General features: G+C 41.3%; 1 protein-coding gene across 1 annotated transcript in view; it reads right to left on the bottom strand.

The window, feature by feature from the left end:
- The window catches only part of LOC138106188 (sodium channel protein type 5 subunit alpha-like), a 215865-nt gene that overhangs the window by 174431 nt on the left and 24521 nt on the right, over positions 1–16913 (bottom strand). Inside the window, exon 2 of the mRNA XM_069006337.1 lies at positions 351–669. Coding sequence (XP_068862438.1) covers positions 351–617 — 267 coding nt within the window. The 5' untranslated portion in view covers positions 618–669. The remainder of the gene's footprint in view (positions 1–350; positions 670–16913) is intronic.

The following is a 16913-nucleotide window of genomic DNA, read 5'->3' as shown; positions in this document are numbered from 1 at the left end:
CCTAAGTGATAAACAACAGACCTGTGAAGAGTCACAGCTCATGCAGAGGGCAAGATAGGGCAGATAAAAACCTCTGGCTTAAATTAACTCAGCTACTGCTCTGCTCATTTCAGATATTGTATATTCATACTCAGGGTTATCTGAAAACACACAAGTTTAAATTATGCTTTTTATCCCTCTTTGCCCTCCTGCTTAGATGTTTTCTGGGAGCCCTGCTCATGCCAACGTTCTGATCCTTAATCTGGGAAAGAAATACTTTTACTGGCTGCAGAAAGATAAAAACCAGAGTGCTCAAAGCAGTGGTCATGCTTAGCAAAGGCAGAGGAGCAGGACGGACGGTTGGTGCGCACCTTATGATCATTGTAGAAAGGGTCGATGTCCTCCAAGGGCTCCCCAATGAGCTCTGGAGAAACAGTCCCATAGATATCAGGCAGCTTCTTGCAAGCTTGCAAATCAAACTGAGGCTGAGGTTTCTCTTCCTCACCCAGCTGCTCTCTGTATTCCTGCTTGGCATTCCTCGCAAGCTTCTCCGCAATTCGCTTCTCGATCGCAGCCAAGGACTCGGGCGTGAACCGGTGGAAGCTGTTAGTACCCGGTGGTAACAAGAAGTCAGCCATCTTTTCATCCTGCTTTGTCTTTACTGGTCTTTACTCCTAGTAGTGGAAACAGCTGAAATTAAAAAGTTACCAAAAGTTAGTGGCACAAGAAACGCAAGAAGAACAAAGACATCAGAATGAAAAAAACCCCCCAAATTCAACCCCCAAATAACTTGTTATATATTATCAGGAAACTCCTCATCTATTTTTATATGGTGAATAGAACACCCAAGAAAACAAAAATGACTGAAACTGTAATTTCAATAAGGAATCACACATGATGAAAGCTAAATAGATTTTATGGATAGACTGTGGAATATCCTTCAGCTCTTCAGCCATTTGGGATCCTAAATCCAAACTGAGAAGTAACTTAGATTCACACAAGCTTAAGTTTCATTGAAAGCCACAGAGATTTGGATTCCTAATTCATTTTTGAAAATGCGGCTCTGGGAGTGGATGAACAATGTTCCTAAGATGACTGCAAGGCAGATTTAAATCAGCCGATGTCTGGCCACATGATGCAAAATCTAAAAATGCCCCAGCTGTTCTATTCCAAATTTAAAGAGTGAAGGGTCAAGTTTAGATTCTTAATTCCCATAAAAATTCTTCATAATCTCTGTCTTAGGCTTCTGCATCATAATTTTCATTTTCCTTTGGGATAGGAAATACCATCTTCAAGATATCTCTCAGGACTTTTGAGCATTTTCTTTTCCTCCACGCCCTGCAATCTGAAAGATGTTGGAAGCCCAAATGTGCCTGGAAAAGCTCTGGGACCTTCACAAGAGCATGCCAAGCCTCCAAGATGCTGAATAGCCACTGCTGCCAGTTCATCATATGAAAACCAGGCTCCTTTCACCCAACACTATTTTGAACACCCAGGAGTTGCACTTGATCATCCTTGTGCCTTCCAGCTCAAGTTATTCTTTTCTTCTCCGATTCTAACCAAAACCTGTGAAGTCTGATCATCTTGTCCTGATGTTACTTCAATGTTAACACTTCCAGTCTCTGCCTGAATGAAAACAAGTAAGAATTGCCACATCTCTTCAACTCACATGAATAAAACCAAGCGTGAAAAGCACAGCCGAACAAAAAGCCTTCTTGTATCTGCACTAAACAACATGGATAGCTGTGAAAATTAATGTAAAACTACTGTTTGAAAAAGGATGAAGCTTATCCCTGTTCTAGTAGCCTGCACAAATCCATCCAAGTTCACTGAAGCCATATTTTGCAATTTAAAGTGACTTTAGAGGCATGTTTTTCCAGCGAGAGAAGCCCTCACACCGCAACAATTAAAACTCATTTCACAGAAGAAACACAGACCTTGTATTTTTGCCACTACCAGGCCATTCATACTCAATCAGAATACACTCTGGTGACAAACAAAATAGTAGATTTTGAGGTGGGCTACCCTCTTTCATTCAGCAACGTGTGCAGGATCTCCTTCTTTGTTCAGGCACAACTGCTGTTTTCTGCTTTCACATGGTATTTGTCTACTTACAATGGATAGTTCCAGATAGTTTGTGTCTATTAGGCTCTGTGATGACAGCATTTTTGTTAGCAAACAAGACTCTAACTGGACTCTGCGTGACAAATAGCATATTTACTGACTCAATTTCTCTGAGTAAAGGACGCTTTCAAATAACTACTGTTTCTCCTATTCTGACTTCATTTTAAAATGAATTCATTAAATTGTCATTGATCACAGTCTATCACACAGGAATGATTTACTGAAGCTTGTACATTATGTTCTGTACTAGTGCTGGTTTGAACAAGCAGGGCTAAAATGAATTATCCTTCCTGGAGTTCGGGGTATTCTGATATTCTTCTTTTGTTAGATTTATTCTCCTTATTCCTTTCCCCTCTCCCCTCCATGTCATTTGTTTTAGCCCCTTCCTCCTGAAAAACAGGAAATCAGAAGCCTTCCCACAAATCGAGTTTCTTACGCTCAACGCTTTGTGACTCAGCACCAGTGCAAGCAAATAGAATTTCACTTTCTATAAATGACATCAGTACAGGTGGCCAGAGAATTCTCCAAGTTTTTTTGTCCTTTCCATTTTTGTTTCTCCAGAATGAAACCTGTCTCAGTGCTGAAGGGGACAACAAAAGCCAGTGGCTGATCAGTACTGCTGGAAGAGCACAGACGAGGTCTCTAAACCAGAGAGGAGAACCTTGTGGGCTGCTAGTTGAGGTCCACATGATCATGAGCTCTGTGAAGGCAGTGAATGGGGAATGACTGTTTCCTTTTCCTAATAATATGAGTGGAGAAACTTCGAATGAAATCACAGAGCAGTGGCAAAAGGTCCATAAATGGTTTTAACACAAAGTTGCTGCCTCTGATGCCTTTTCCTGGTCTTAAAATCAAGAGTCAAACACTCTTGAAGGGGAAAAGGGATTTTACCTTGATATTTATTTTAAGGATCCTTAGGTGCACACATCCAGGTCAAATGCACCAAAATGCACCCCACAAAATGCACATCCTTAAAAGATCTGGTGTAACATTATAGGTGTTACTAATTAGCAGATCTATCAAAGATTCCCCAGTGAGAGGCTCAAGTGAGCCCCCCTCCCCAAGGAACCTTCCCCTGGATGGTTCTATCTGAGTTTACAGAATGTGTTCTGGAGAGGACCTTGGGCTCTGGGGCACACTGATCCCTGGCTATGAAGCTTCTAAAATGTTTAGTCTCAGCTTAACAAACAAGTCCAAGAATGTAGGCAAAAAGCACGAAGAATACAGAAGTTGTAAAAAAGGTATAACAGGGGTCTAAAAGAAAAGGCAAAAAATCTTCATGGCATCACCTCTGACTCAGGAACCTGGGTGCAAGCAAGAAAGGCTGCTTATGCTTGTCCTGTTTTAACATTCTTCCCAGGCTACCAGTCTAAAGAAACTCATCCTCTGCTGTTGTGTGCTTTGTCCTTACAGTCTCAGACTTCCTTAAAGACTACCAAGAGAAGCCATTCTGTCAACAGAACTGCTCAGTTTTCTTTACAAAAGAGAAACAGAAGGATAGGGGATGGTGAGGGAGATAAAATAGCCCAAAAAACCTAATCAGCATCAGAGGTTTTAATTCTTTTTTCTAACGAGAATTATTTTTGCTTAAAGCTCTCTCTTATTAGAAAATTGAATCAAATTCAAACTGGTCAAAACCAGACCTTTTCAATTTTATCTACAAATTCCAGAAAGGTAGCTGCCTAGAAAGAACTGGAAAATCCTACACAAATTTCATTAGTGCTTTTGCTAGTCATCTATTTAATTTTTCTTTTTAAAAAAGTATGTTTCAGCACTCTTACAATTGATAATTCATGACATTTTTTGTCTTCATATTGTATATACGCTAAAGTTCCACATTTTTATATATATATATATATATATATAGCACAATTCTTTTTCAATTTCATATGCTTTCAGGAAATGGACAAAATAATTTCACGGGTCCTTTCTACGTCTAATTTCTTTTAATCTGTGAATTACAAACATTGCTACAAATAGCCAGGGTTAGCCCAGATGTTTCTTAAAAGGGTAAGAAAGCACCACAAGTTAAAAAGGGAAATCATCAATGACTGAATCAAAGAGCTGGAATGCCATTTCTTAAGAGATAATAGCTGTTGTGACTCACGTTTTTACAATATGAGCCTGGATTTTTCCATTCCTCACAGGCATATTTTTGCAGTACAAGGCTTCAAACACATTGTTTCTGTGATATCACCATGCACAGAGTGAAAATTTCCCTCTTGCTTTTTCAGTTAGCATCGGTTGTTGTTGATAAAACGCGCTGGTTATGTAAACAAAACATGCATATGAAAATAAAGCCCCAAGATGAATTCTTTCTTCAGCGTGGCAAGAAGTGAGAGCAGTGCAAACAAATTAGGTATTGCTAGCACCTGTATTTATTCAGAAAGATAAATGCTGTTTTCCATTGCAGTTTCAGCCTCGCTGGCATGGGCTTCAGCCATTCCAGTTCAAAAAATCTTTCAGGTTCTCAGAACATCACTTCCATGTCCTGCAGATCTCCCTGTTGTATCAAGGACTCACTTGTTTGTATTTCAGACACTTGGCAATGGTAATAAAGGAACCAAACTGGAAGACCAACGTTGTGAAAGTGACATGCTCATCTTGAGTAGAACTCATTTACCTCTAGTCATTTCCATGATGCCACTCAGAAAGCTACTACCAAACGTGGGCTGGGGACAGGGATGTTCCCACTGCAATTCTGCTAGTCCAAAATCTTATAAAATATTAATCTAGAGCCCTAAATTCTCCTTTTCTTTAAGGAATGTTTGTGACTAAATAAAGATTTTGTGTTCCTAACTGCTGTGGTAAAAAGAACAGTAATGTGGATGGATTTCTTTTCAATGTTTGAGACTACATGGAGCACAGTCATCCTTCCCCCACACACACTCCTTTTCCACATAATCTCTTTGGCATTTTCCTTTGACCTGCAGAGCACAGAAAAACATGAGAATAATAGGCTAGGGAAATAAAGAACAGAGCAATGACACATCTAATTTAACGTCATTGGTCTAGATTAACAAATTCATACACATAAATTTACACATAAGCACAAACATTTAATCATATTTAAAAATACTATAAGTTGATATGGGGTTGCGTGGAAGTTTTATTCCAACCATGAAGTAATGGCTTCACGGAAAACTCCTGTTTTTAATTCAGATCAAATAAAGTCTTTCAGTAAAAAGACCAAGAAGCTAAGAGAGCCTAGGTGACTGAGACACACTTCATAATTTTACTGACAACAAACAAACAAACAGCCTTTTGAGACTTAATCCACTTACATTTATACCACAGTTCACATTCCACAGTGAGGAGGTGTCATGGGAAATTCTCTTTTAACTGAAAAATTTCTGTTTCTGTTAGCACACACTTTGAGGGCCTGTGTGCTCACATCAAGACAGTCCTTGAAATTTTACACAACACCCTTGTTACTTCTGCTTAAGCTGATATCTGGTTTGTTTCTTTTTTCTCCAACAGGCATCATTTTTTCAAGACCACAAACAATGGTTGTTTTCATAGTACATGTTCTTAACACATATAATCAGCCACATCTTCAGCTGCCATAAATCAGCACAGCTCTGCCCAAGGAAGTCACACCTGCGTAATGGATCTTTTAGGACCAGGAATATTTGTCTAGAAATGCTTTCTTTAAAAAGAGCACCTTCACACCAGAGCATGAACACCAGAGAGTGTGTAATTGAGGTGTTAAACTAATGGCCCAGAAGGTAACCAAGCTTGCAGGGAGCTGGAAAACCCTGAGCTTTTTGCATCCTGTGAAGGCAATCTGCAAATGCTTGTTCATCCAGAAACATCTTGTTGGGTGACCTCCAAGGTGAAGGTGCAAAAAGGGGTGCTGGAGAATGCAGGGCCTGGTGGAGACCAGGCAGGCTCCCGTGGCTGGTCTGCAGGGGAAAACTTTTGTATTCCACAAAAATCTGATGGGAATGGCTGAAATGTTTAGCTCTTGATGTTCTCCCAGGCAAAGCACAGTGCTGAAACCTGCCCAAGCTGACACAGGAGGAGATGTGAGCCGGAGCTCCTCTTGCTGCCCATGTCACAAGGCAAACCTGCAGGTTGATATGACATTGCATAACACATTTCCCAAAACAAGCCCTGTTGTTCACCATGGATGCTGACCAGGGGCAGAAATAAATATGTAAGAGAACTCATTGCATTCACACGCACAAAAAACAAAACCAAAACAGCACAAAACGTCCAAAACAAAACTTCAGAGTCACAGACCCACAAGCCTCTCATCACAACCAGCTCTGCCTACTCAGTATCTTCTTTTAAATCCAGTTTAATGAGTTTTGCTGGCTCCTCACTCATCAGAATCATGGCACTCTGACATTGCCAATGACTTATTGAAAAAATAACGTCTTCAGAAAGCCAACATGTGCTAAAAGGAAATGAATTCAGAAGATTTCATCCCGATATTGAAAGGGTATTTGGGGATGACAAATGTTATGCCAAGAATTAAATACTGGCACTAAGTCTTCTCTTATGATAAAATATATATTTTTAGTGAGCTAAAAATATTCTGCTTTCTTTGCAGGTGTTTTTATTTCAAATTATGCTGCAACCAAATGACATAAATAAGCAAGAGGGAAGCAGCACATCATAGTTACCAATGCACATCTCTATATTTTGCTGAGAATTAAAATTCCTTGCACCCAATAGGTTTTCATGTCTATTTTAATTAACTAGAAATTGGCCTCAGAGTTATTTTACTATAAACTACACAGCCTTCAGATCCAGGGAAAGATTTCTCCTTTGCTACTCTGAACCAACAGAGCTTGGAAAGAGCCACCAAGAAAGAGGAATGTTTTCAGCTCAGGATGCAGTCACTAGCTTTTGAACAAGAAAGAAGAAATCCACAGGAGAACTCCATGTTGTGCCAAACATAATATGCAGTGCTAACACTGTAAGGTGCTTTGAATGCTCACATGAATAAAAGATATCAAATCTGGTCCATTTTATTCACAGAGTGTTTTGTAAAAACATGAAGACGGATATAGGAAGCTGTAAAACAGCTATTAAAATATATTCTGGTACTGTTATGGGATGGCTGCCACAGAAAGAAGGCAGATTTAGGCTAGACAGCAGAGTCTTGGCTGCATGCTCCCAGGGAAGAAGGAGCCACGTCCGAAAGCTGCCTGATGTATCACCACAGTTATAGGTAAGGCTTTCCTGATCCCCTCCCATCTAACTTATGGAGACACATTTCATCAGCAGAAAACAAACAGACTCATAAAAGCCAATCATCAGAACTGACATGTTTACATTAAGAGAGATGGATGAAACTCTGTAAGCAAAGCCAGGGCCTCTTTCACAATGGTAGCACTGAATTAAGAGACGAACATGACACAATAACTAAACTTCATTTTTAATAGTGAATAGAGCGATTTAGGTTTTCCTTCTTTCACGTGACAGCAACAAAAAGAGGCTGAGGTGAAGGGTCAAGAAAAAACTGGATGTGAAAGGCTGGGGGAGACAGACCCAAATCATACAAAGTTAAGCTGTGGGAAGTGGCAGGTCCCCCTCCTGCATCTGGCTAATATGAGGTGAAGTCTGCAATAGCACTTCACTCCATAATCACTTCACTGAACTCCACCTTCTCCATACTCCTACAACATACCCAGCTTCCCATCCTTCTCCATCCACCTCTATCCCTTTCCTATGCCTTAGCTAAGAAAATTCTCCTATCCTCCCACCTACTTTATTCCAAGCAAACATAACCTTTGCACAAACATGTCCTTGCCCACAGCGATAACTCTCAAGTGACATTCGCACCAATTCTGGGAGATTTTGTCACTACTACTTTATTCTCCTCTTTGTCCCATGCAAAGCATCTCTGTCTATGATGGCAGGTGCCCCTGGACAAGGATGGAGGCTCTCTGTCTGAGGGTTTTGGATAGTGTTTGGTGTTAACAGAGCCCCAGCTACCAGCAAGCATTTTCACTGCTTTTGCAACAAAATACAAAGGAGAAAAAAAATAAAAAGGCACAGATTTAGAAGTGCAATGGCAAAATTATCTTTCCTGGTAATGGTGATAGATTCAGGAAGGATAACAGGGAATCTACCAGGAAGTTGATGCTTGCTGGGATATATTGAAGATTTGATTAATTATTTAGTGCACTGTAAATTTGACAATACTATTTGGATAAAGCTGGTGGCTCCTCTATTCTGATGGAAGAGATTTCATCCCCCCGCCCCCCTGAGAGACAGAGATTATTGCTGTCCAGAGAGGAGGGATATTCTGCCTGTTTGCGATTGAAAACTGCCTGGGTTTGTTTGCCAAGTTTAGGAATCAGAGTTAAGAGCTTACATGGGTTCTGGGGGTGCAATCCTCAGATCATGTCATTCAAGGGGAATATTTTGTGCGACTGCAATAGGCAGTGGGTCAGACCCCTGGCATCAGAGAGACAGAGTTATTTGATTTCTGCCATTCCTTTCAAAGAAGTTTACTTCAGCCACTCGGCATAGCTCCATGGAAAGATGCAATGGATGCTGGTGCTGACTGACAGTGATTTGATTTGAATTACATAATGCTCTAAACCATTATGTAAATGAGTCTGACAGAAACATGGAGGCAGAGCAGCCAGGGATTTTTCATTGTTTTTTTTAAATATCTAATAGCCTTTTAATGTTATCACCAAGACTGCCGCCTTGCAGCTACTACATTTTGCTGGTAGGTTAGCTGAATTAAACTTTATTTCTCCTGACACTAACTAAAACCCAAAGTGCATCTGAGCAAATGATGAGGAGCATTTAAAAAGTGGTGAACGTGGACGATTTTAGAGGTGTACGAGTACGTCACATTACCAGGAGTGGTTTTGGCTATGTCCCACTGATATCAATGAGACTCCCGCTTCTGAGAACCCTGTGGCAATCCCAAGCATTCCTCCCATTCTCCCCTGCATAATTTCCTCATCTTTTTACATGGGAGAATTTTTCAGAGTAAATAACTCATTGCACCAACAATTCGCTTCCAAAAGTCATGACATTTTCTGTTAATTAGCAATAATATAATCATCCAAACAAAACTGCTGGGGACATTGCATTTACTAACAGGCTACATCCAAATATGCATTTATGTGTCAACAGTGCATGCTCGAGTGGTTGGTAATAGTCAGATGGGCCTGAGGCACAATGCACTGGAAGGATACAACAGAGGCCCAGTATTGCAAACCCTGCTGTGGCTCCTTGCTTAATTTAGCTTACGGGACCAAACAGTCAATGAGTAAACCAGAAAATAATACATCAAGTGGGCTGTGAAAGAGAAATATCGGATGATGGTACCAATGCAGGGTGTTTTCTAAATGGAAAATGCAGTAGCTCCATCATTTGGGAGCTTGCTTGCACTTCCTGTAAGAAAAAAGAACAACCTAAACAACACTGTTCCTAAAAACAACTTTTTCATTACTTGGTTGGCTCAGAAAGCCAACCATGTCCTGGGCTGCATCGTGAGAAGCGTGACCAGCAGGCTGAAGGTGTTCAGCTCTGGTGAGACCCCACCTGGAGTGCTGCATCCACATCTGGGACCCCCAACACAGGAAGAACTTAGACCTCTTGGAGCAAGTCCAAAGGAGGGGCACAAAGATTGTCAGAGAACTGAAGCACATCTCTTATGAGGACAGGCTGAGAGAATTGGGGGTGTTCAGCCCCAGAGAAGAGAAGGCTCCACAGAGAACTTGTAGAACTTCCCAGTGCCTAAAGTGGGCTCCAAGAGCAGGAGAGGGGCTTTAGACAAACACATGTGGAGGCAGAACAAGGGGGATTGGCTTTAAACTGAAAATTAGTAGGTTTAGATTTGATATTAGGAAGAAATTCTTCCCTGTGAGGGTGGTGAGGCCCTGGAAGAGGTTGCCCAGAGAAGCTGTGGCTGTCCCATCCTTGGAAGTGACCAAGGCCAGGTTGGACATGGTTTTGAACAACTTGGTCCAGTGGAAGATGTTCCTGCCCATGGCAGGGGGGTTGGAACAAAATCATCTTTAAGGTCTCTTCCAACTCAAGCCATTCTGTGAGATAATTCTGTGATTACTAATAGCAGTGATAAACAGCAATTCCACTGAGAGATCATCCAATATCTTGACCTATTCTCTTCCTAGATATATATAAATGTAGATACAAAAATGCTGCTAGCAAGGATTTTCTTGCTATTTTCTAAGCCCTTGAGAGACTTTTCTCTCTCACAGAAGAGGTAGCAGAGTTCTGTAAACAACCAAACACCTGCAACCTTGAGAAGTCTTGTTTATGGTATAGTAGGAAAATATTTTGGCAATGGATGTTTTAGGATTTTAGCCAATCACCCCAAGGGGTGGCTGATCCTTTTTCCAATCAGACTATGATGAAAAAAGTCTATAAAAGAGTTTGTAAAATAATTAAATAAATCAATCTTGCTGCACAATTCCTGCCTGCTGGATCTTCTCTCCTCCTCCCTACGGCTGTGGGACACGGTAATGTACCCTAGGGCATTTTTTTAATATATAAATACTGTGGTTAAGAGTCCCCAGGTGACATTATGTCTATGAGGTATAACAGCACCTACCCTGACAGGGTCCTACAATGGTGCAGAATGTCCTGCATGAACATTCAGATTTTTTTTTTTTTTGCTTTTTCAAGACAATTTCAACTAAAAATACAAATTTGACAAGGCAATGGAAGATTTTGATCAGATCTGTTAATTTTTAATCTGCCATGTACAAGTCTAATGATTCAAGTACTGCATGCTCCTCTCCACATCCATCTGCATCTTTATCCATCCTAAAGTGTATTTCCTAAGCTTAGACAGGGCAAATAATGTATTCTAGATATTTTTGACTAAAAGAAATATATGTACTGGACATGCAACTCTTGTGAAATAGCCTCATATTCTCAGAATAGAATGAATCAACTAAAATTTAGCTTCTCTGATGGATTGGAATAGATTAGCCAAACCAAAGAAGCGCAGGATGTTACACATTCAGGGAGAAATAGGCACTGCTAGGGCATGAGTCATCTCTCCTGTTTTCAATGTCTACTTCAGAGAGATAAACTATGCTTTAGACCCTAGAAAAGCTTCTGATGATTCAATTTGTTTATTGGGACGCCAACATTTTGGTGTTGATATGTGCCTGTAGGTGCCTGTGAACTGTTTGTCTACGTTTGCATGTCCGCTTTTCTCTGACAGAGCACGGGCATCTGGACTGAGAGATGCCCCCCCAAAATTCAGAACATTGTGGAATATGATGTAAGGTGGGTGATGTGTGTTAGTTTTCCTTCTGCCTTGACTCTTCTCAAAAACAGAGACCAGACACCTCCAGCCACATGATGGTGAAGGAATGGACCATTGGGCTGTTCCACTCCAGAGCGTGGCGAACCCTACAACAGCTTTCCAGTGCACACAATCACTTTAGAACATAATATAGATCTTCAATTTTAACAAATGGGGTACATTTAATTAGTCAATGACAACCCTGTTGTTCCCAGAAACGGGGTCATGCAGGTTATCCTGATACTCTCAGACTCACCACAGACTAACAAATCTGAAAATATTTTCTGCTTTATGTTTTGTTTCTACAAACTCAAGGGCTGTTTAAGATCTGGATTGTGCATTTCCATGGGCAGAGGTTGTTTTGTGGTAATTTTTTTTAAAGTAGAGTGAAATGTGGGCTAGTGGCACCCATGACTCCTAGGAGATCACAATGAAACAATCCAAAACAGAGCTGAAAGTGCACATCTGTCCTAGCTCACAGCCACTCTCCTACTCCAGTCTTGGGCTTGTCTTGCAGAACGTAACAAAGCATATAATGATTTAAAAAACAGAACAAGTGGGATGGCACTGTTCCTCTCTTCCCACATTAATGTTTAGCCTGGCCCCAAAATTTTCTTCCCTGTCTCTACTTTTCTTCCAAAATTATTCTCAAAACTGCTAACTCTAGAAAACCTGTCTTAGACCCCAGCCTATCTCTACCATCAGACAAAGAAAATAGAAATGAAGTGGAGGAAAGAAAAAAAGCAAATTTGGATGGCATTTCACAGATGCCCCAGGTCCAGGATATATTTCAGACCCTCCAAGGGTCTATTAACCATCCTTTATGTAGGTTTGGTGTATATAAGATTGCTTAATAACCATCTATGGTGGGCTAATCCAGTCTGAGGAGGATGGAGCTAGAGAGAAGCTTGGTGGGCACCTGGCAGCCAGACAAGGTTAATCCTGACCATCTTTTATGGAAATTGTGTCTCTCACTTTTCTCCAAGTCATTGAGCAGCAAAGAAGTTGAAGGATGTCCTGGAAGACATGGTCACAGCAGGCCAGACTGGAGCTTTGCACTGCAGCCTTGGGCTTCAGCATGACTTGGAATCATTGAATCATTTAGGCTGGAAAAGACCTCCAAATCATCAACTCTGACTTCTGCCTCACTTTTCTGTCCCCTGAAGGGATGTTGCTGGCAAAGAGAGCTGTATAAAATGCATCACAAAACTCACAGGAGAGCCTGCAAGCCAGCCCTGAGGCCCAAGAAAGAAGAACACCAAGCTTGAGAGATCAGACCATTAAAAGGCATTACTGATCCTCTCAATTCTCACAATTTATGATTCTCCCAGATGAATCGAAATGAAATTGAATACTCACATGAACAAAGTAATGGGAAATCCCAGTTCACATGCTTCACATTTAGCCTCACAGTGGCTAAAAACAGAAGAGTTCTGCTGATTTATCTTAACTCCTTTCTCCTTACATACCCAAAGCACACCTCAGTGCTGCCTGGTCTACCTGTGTCTGTTATTTAGGTATGGCCTGGATAGCACAGACATCACTGCCTCTGTTTGACCCAGTGCACACAGAATGATCACAGAATGATCATGGATGGTTTCAGTGAGCTCTGCTTCTGGTGGCTCAGACAGAGAGCAGAGATACAGGCCCTGCTCCTCCAGTCTTTCTGATGTGACTGGTGATGCCATCAGCACCAACCAGCTCAAATCTCACTCTGCACTTTCTCCTCCCTTCAATCTCAGTTCATTTTCACAAAGCTGCCTCCAAACCCTGGGCCAGAGCTGTTCACCACACTGACCCTGCTTGTTCTCACACCCTCATCTTCATTTGGAGGTTCTGACTTAAACTGGCTTTGCTACAAACAGAATAGAAAAGTTTTACCGCGCATGTCTAAAAACAGAATTGCAATCATCTATGCTTCCGTTACTTTAAAACTAAATTTATCAAGAGATTATTCTTCCGTGAGGTTTAGCACAGAAGATGTCTTATGTTTTAAAGTTCAGTCATTTCACAGTTATTTATGAGCAGAAAATCTTACGGATTAATTTTCTAAAGGAGCACAGTGAGTTTGGGGATCAGAAGTCCTTTTGGTGTAAATGGTCCCAATAACTCTGCAGTCCATCAAGATAGTTTTCAGCTATTTTTGTAATATTGTTTGCTGTGTTCACAGATAATGTGCAGCTGTGTACCAATAAGGTGAAATACAAAAGGTTATGGTTCAATGCCAAAAAAATCTTCCAAGTATCAGTTAAGAGCCTGATGACTGAATAAGGAGAGAGGAAAAACCATGTAATTCTCCGGGGTTTTTTATTTGTTTAGTTTCTACATTAGACAGTTCTTTGAGTGCAATTGATTTTGTAGTTTCCTCTGTAGTTTCCAATTAATCATCCTCCCTCTTTCTGAAGATGTTTTATACAAAAACAGGAGACAGGAAAACATTTCAAAACAGGGAAATGTGCTTATAAAACCACAGCAACGGTATGGATCTGCAGAAGTGCAGGTTCTGCATGAAACCACCCTTTGGAGGGGAAGGGGGAGCAGCATTGCCTGTCGTGTGGAACAGCTGACTGCAAATTTCCTATTGAAACTCTATTTCTATGGAAAAATGCTTTTCCAATAGAGAAGCGATTAAGTAAAGAGCGTCTACTTTGAGTTACAAATTTCTTTCTGCAAAAAAAGAAGCCTCCAAACTGAAAAGGGAACAGACTTATCAGAGAAATCACCATTTTTCATGGGGGGGGGGGGGGGGGGGGAACTTTCTCTCCAAAAATGAAACGGCCAGAAAACACCCTAATCACATCCCATAGCTGGTTCTCCCACTGGCTTGACATTCCTGTGTCTGTGTTTTTAAAACATATGAAAAACACTGGGAATTCCCCATAGTCATCTTAATCTAAATATAAAAATGAATTTGGAAATTACTTGGTTTTGACCAAACACCTTTTATCTTTAAATCACAAAGCAAAAAAAGTGACAATACTGATTCAAAGCCAGGAAAACATGCTTTTCTTCTAGAAGTCATCATTACAGCCTCATCCATGAAACTTTTGACAGAGGACAAGTATCTTTTGGAGCTTTGAATGAGTAGCAACGGGATTATTACAAAAATAAATAAAAGATGAGCAAGCTGCCACTTAAGCTATGGATTTCCCACTGCAACAGCTTCAAAACTTTCTTGAAACACAACAAATGAATAAAAAAAAGGGGAGGCAGACGATATGGCTCTGTCTAACTGATAGCATGAAAACACCAAGCACTTTGATTCAGATGAATAAATAATGACGGCGTGTTATCCAGGAAACAGCGCAATGCCAAGTCTGTTTGATCTCAGAACAACTGCTGGGTAAAAGTATTCTGAAACGCTCTCCTGGGCACATGGGCCAGTTGCATCTCAGCTCTGTGACTTTGATTATTCAAATGGGACTTTTATTAAAAGAAGGAGTTTTGTCCTAGAAGAAATTTTATACCATGTCACCTTCCTGAGGGGAAACTCCAGCACTACTCTGCTTATTTAGGAGGCTGGGGTTGTAAGAGTGGGGGAGTTCCAAGCATCCTCTGTTACTGCTCTCCTACATCCTAAATTGAGATGGAAGCAATGGGAAAAGAAGAAATGAGGGAGACTTGTGAGTCTTGCCTTTTGCATTTCAGGGCTGCCCCAGAAAAGCCCGGAAATCATCCTCCCTGCAGCTTCCAAAGCCCACAGCAAGAGCTGTGAAGCCCCAGGAGCATCTCTTCTCCCTCATCACTGCACAGCAAGGAGCACTGCCCTCATTTCCTGGCTGGGAGCACCTGCCAGCCTGACTTAGGTGAACGGGGATGCTGAACACGCAGTGCCAAGGCACAGGGAGTGGACAACAGGACTGGGGAAGGACACACTTCCTCCAGCACTCCTGGAACCTTCTCCTAAGGTGTCCATGTGGCTGAGACAGCATGTGGTACAAGGAAGCTTTGTGGATGAACCAGCTAGAAACTCTCCCCTGACTCCAGCTGTCCTATAATCTCCTCTGTTTCAAGCTGTGCTTCCAAGCCTGAGTCCAACCCTTAAACAGCTGATAAATGAGTTCATTGCAGTCCACTTTAGACAGCAGAAAGTGCTGCCTTCTCCCAGGTCAGTCTGACACAACTCACCTTCTCTCCAAGGGAGAATCCTACATCGCTCAGATTAGCCCCAAAATTCCATACCCATCTCTTTTATGGGAAAAGTTATCTCCCTGCCCTTCTCAGAACACCTAAAAACCCTCTAAGTTTACAAATATGCACTACCCAGGCAGGTGCTCCTGGACTTGTTCACCTTTTTTCAGTATAGTCACTCCCCCCATGAAACACTCCACTGAACACATGGCTCCTTCCCTAATAAACAAGGCTTTGGGACCCTGAGAGCTCAGCTGAGAAAAAAACCCCAAGCACTGAAGCAGGAAGCATAAAGACATCTGAAAAATGCTCCAAAGCTTCATCTTCCAATAAACATATGAACCATAGCAACTGCCAAGAATTATGACTGCATGACATTACATCCAGCTCCTTGCTCTTATTAAAAAGTAAGCCTGGGCATCCAATGGGCAGATGGGCAGCACCACACAATCTGCTCTGATCCACCATCTGAGTTTAAGGGATGCTCACAGGTTGCCACAAAGCAGAAGCTGTCGTCTTCAGGAAACATGTGAACTCTACAAATAGCTGGACTTGCTGGAGTGTGTAGAGAGAAGTGAGGAATTTTGGAATTTCAGACAGCTTTTTGTACGGTCTGGAATGTGATGTCTTTCAAGCTTCCTGCCATGGGAATATAATGGGCCCTGATTGTTAGTTTTAAACAGAGGAAGGTAATTTGCACATTTTTTTTGTTGAAAGTTAATAATCTTGGAAAATGTTAAACTGATGAACTTCTTTTTTTTTCCTGATGAGTATGAGAAGGGACAAAGTGAGATCCTTGGAAGCATAGCAATATCACCAGGATACTCCATGCAAATCTTGAGAGATCACCTTTAGCAAGATGAGGATTATTTTACATTCATAGTCCCTGATTTTACCAAATGTCAGTTTTCTCAGCTGGCATTGGGTGCAGGGTTATTGAGATCTTTGTGTGACCACACCAACAGCCTGTGCTCTCAGTGCTCATACATAATAACAAAGAGGTGATGTTTTGGAGACTGTGAACATTAAGCTGATTTTAGTTAATCAAAAACTTTTGGCACTATTAGCTGCAATGCTGGGCCATAAAGAAGAATATCCTGCACCTTTTCAATACTGTTTCTGAGCTACATATCCTCAAATTCCCCAAGATCTATCTGATCTAAGCTGGGATAGATGGGCAGAAGGATGCAGACAGAAGGAAAAGAAACACCACGAGCCTTGCTGTACTGTGGGGTCCAAAATAAAGATACAGCATCAAATCTGCATTTCCCAAATTTCCCTTCTGGAAATGTACTTCAATGCTGTTGGCTCTTACCCTGAGGGGTGGTGCTGAGTCTTTTTGGGGACTGCTCAGATTTTCCCCTTGCTTTTATAGATGTTGTTCCTTGCTGCACCTCTTAGCAGAAAGAGAGAAGCATAA

This window comes from Aphelocoma coerulescens, chromosome 2, assembly GCF_041296385.1.
Source record: "Aphelocoma coerulescens isolate FSJ_1873_10779 chromosome 2, UR_Acoe_1.0, whole genome shotgun sequence".
Taxonomy (NCBI): Eukaryota; Metazoa; Chordata; class Aves; order Passeriformes; family Corvidae; genus Aphelocoma; species Aphelocoma coerulescens.
The sequence above is the reverse complement of the archived record's forward strand: the minus strand, read 5'-3'. Positions and strand labels throughout refer to the sequence as shown.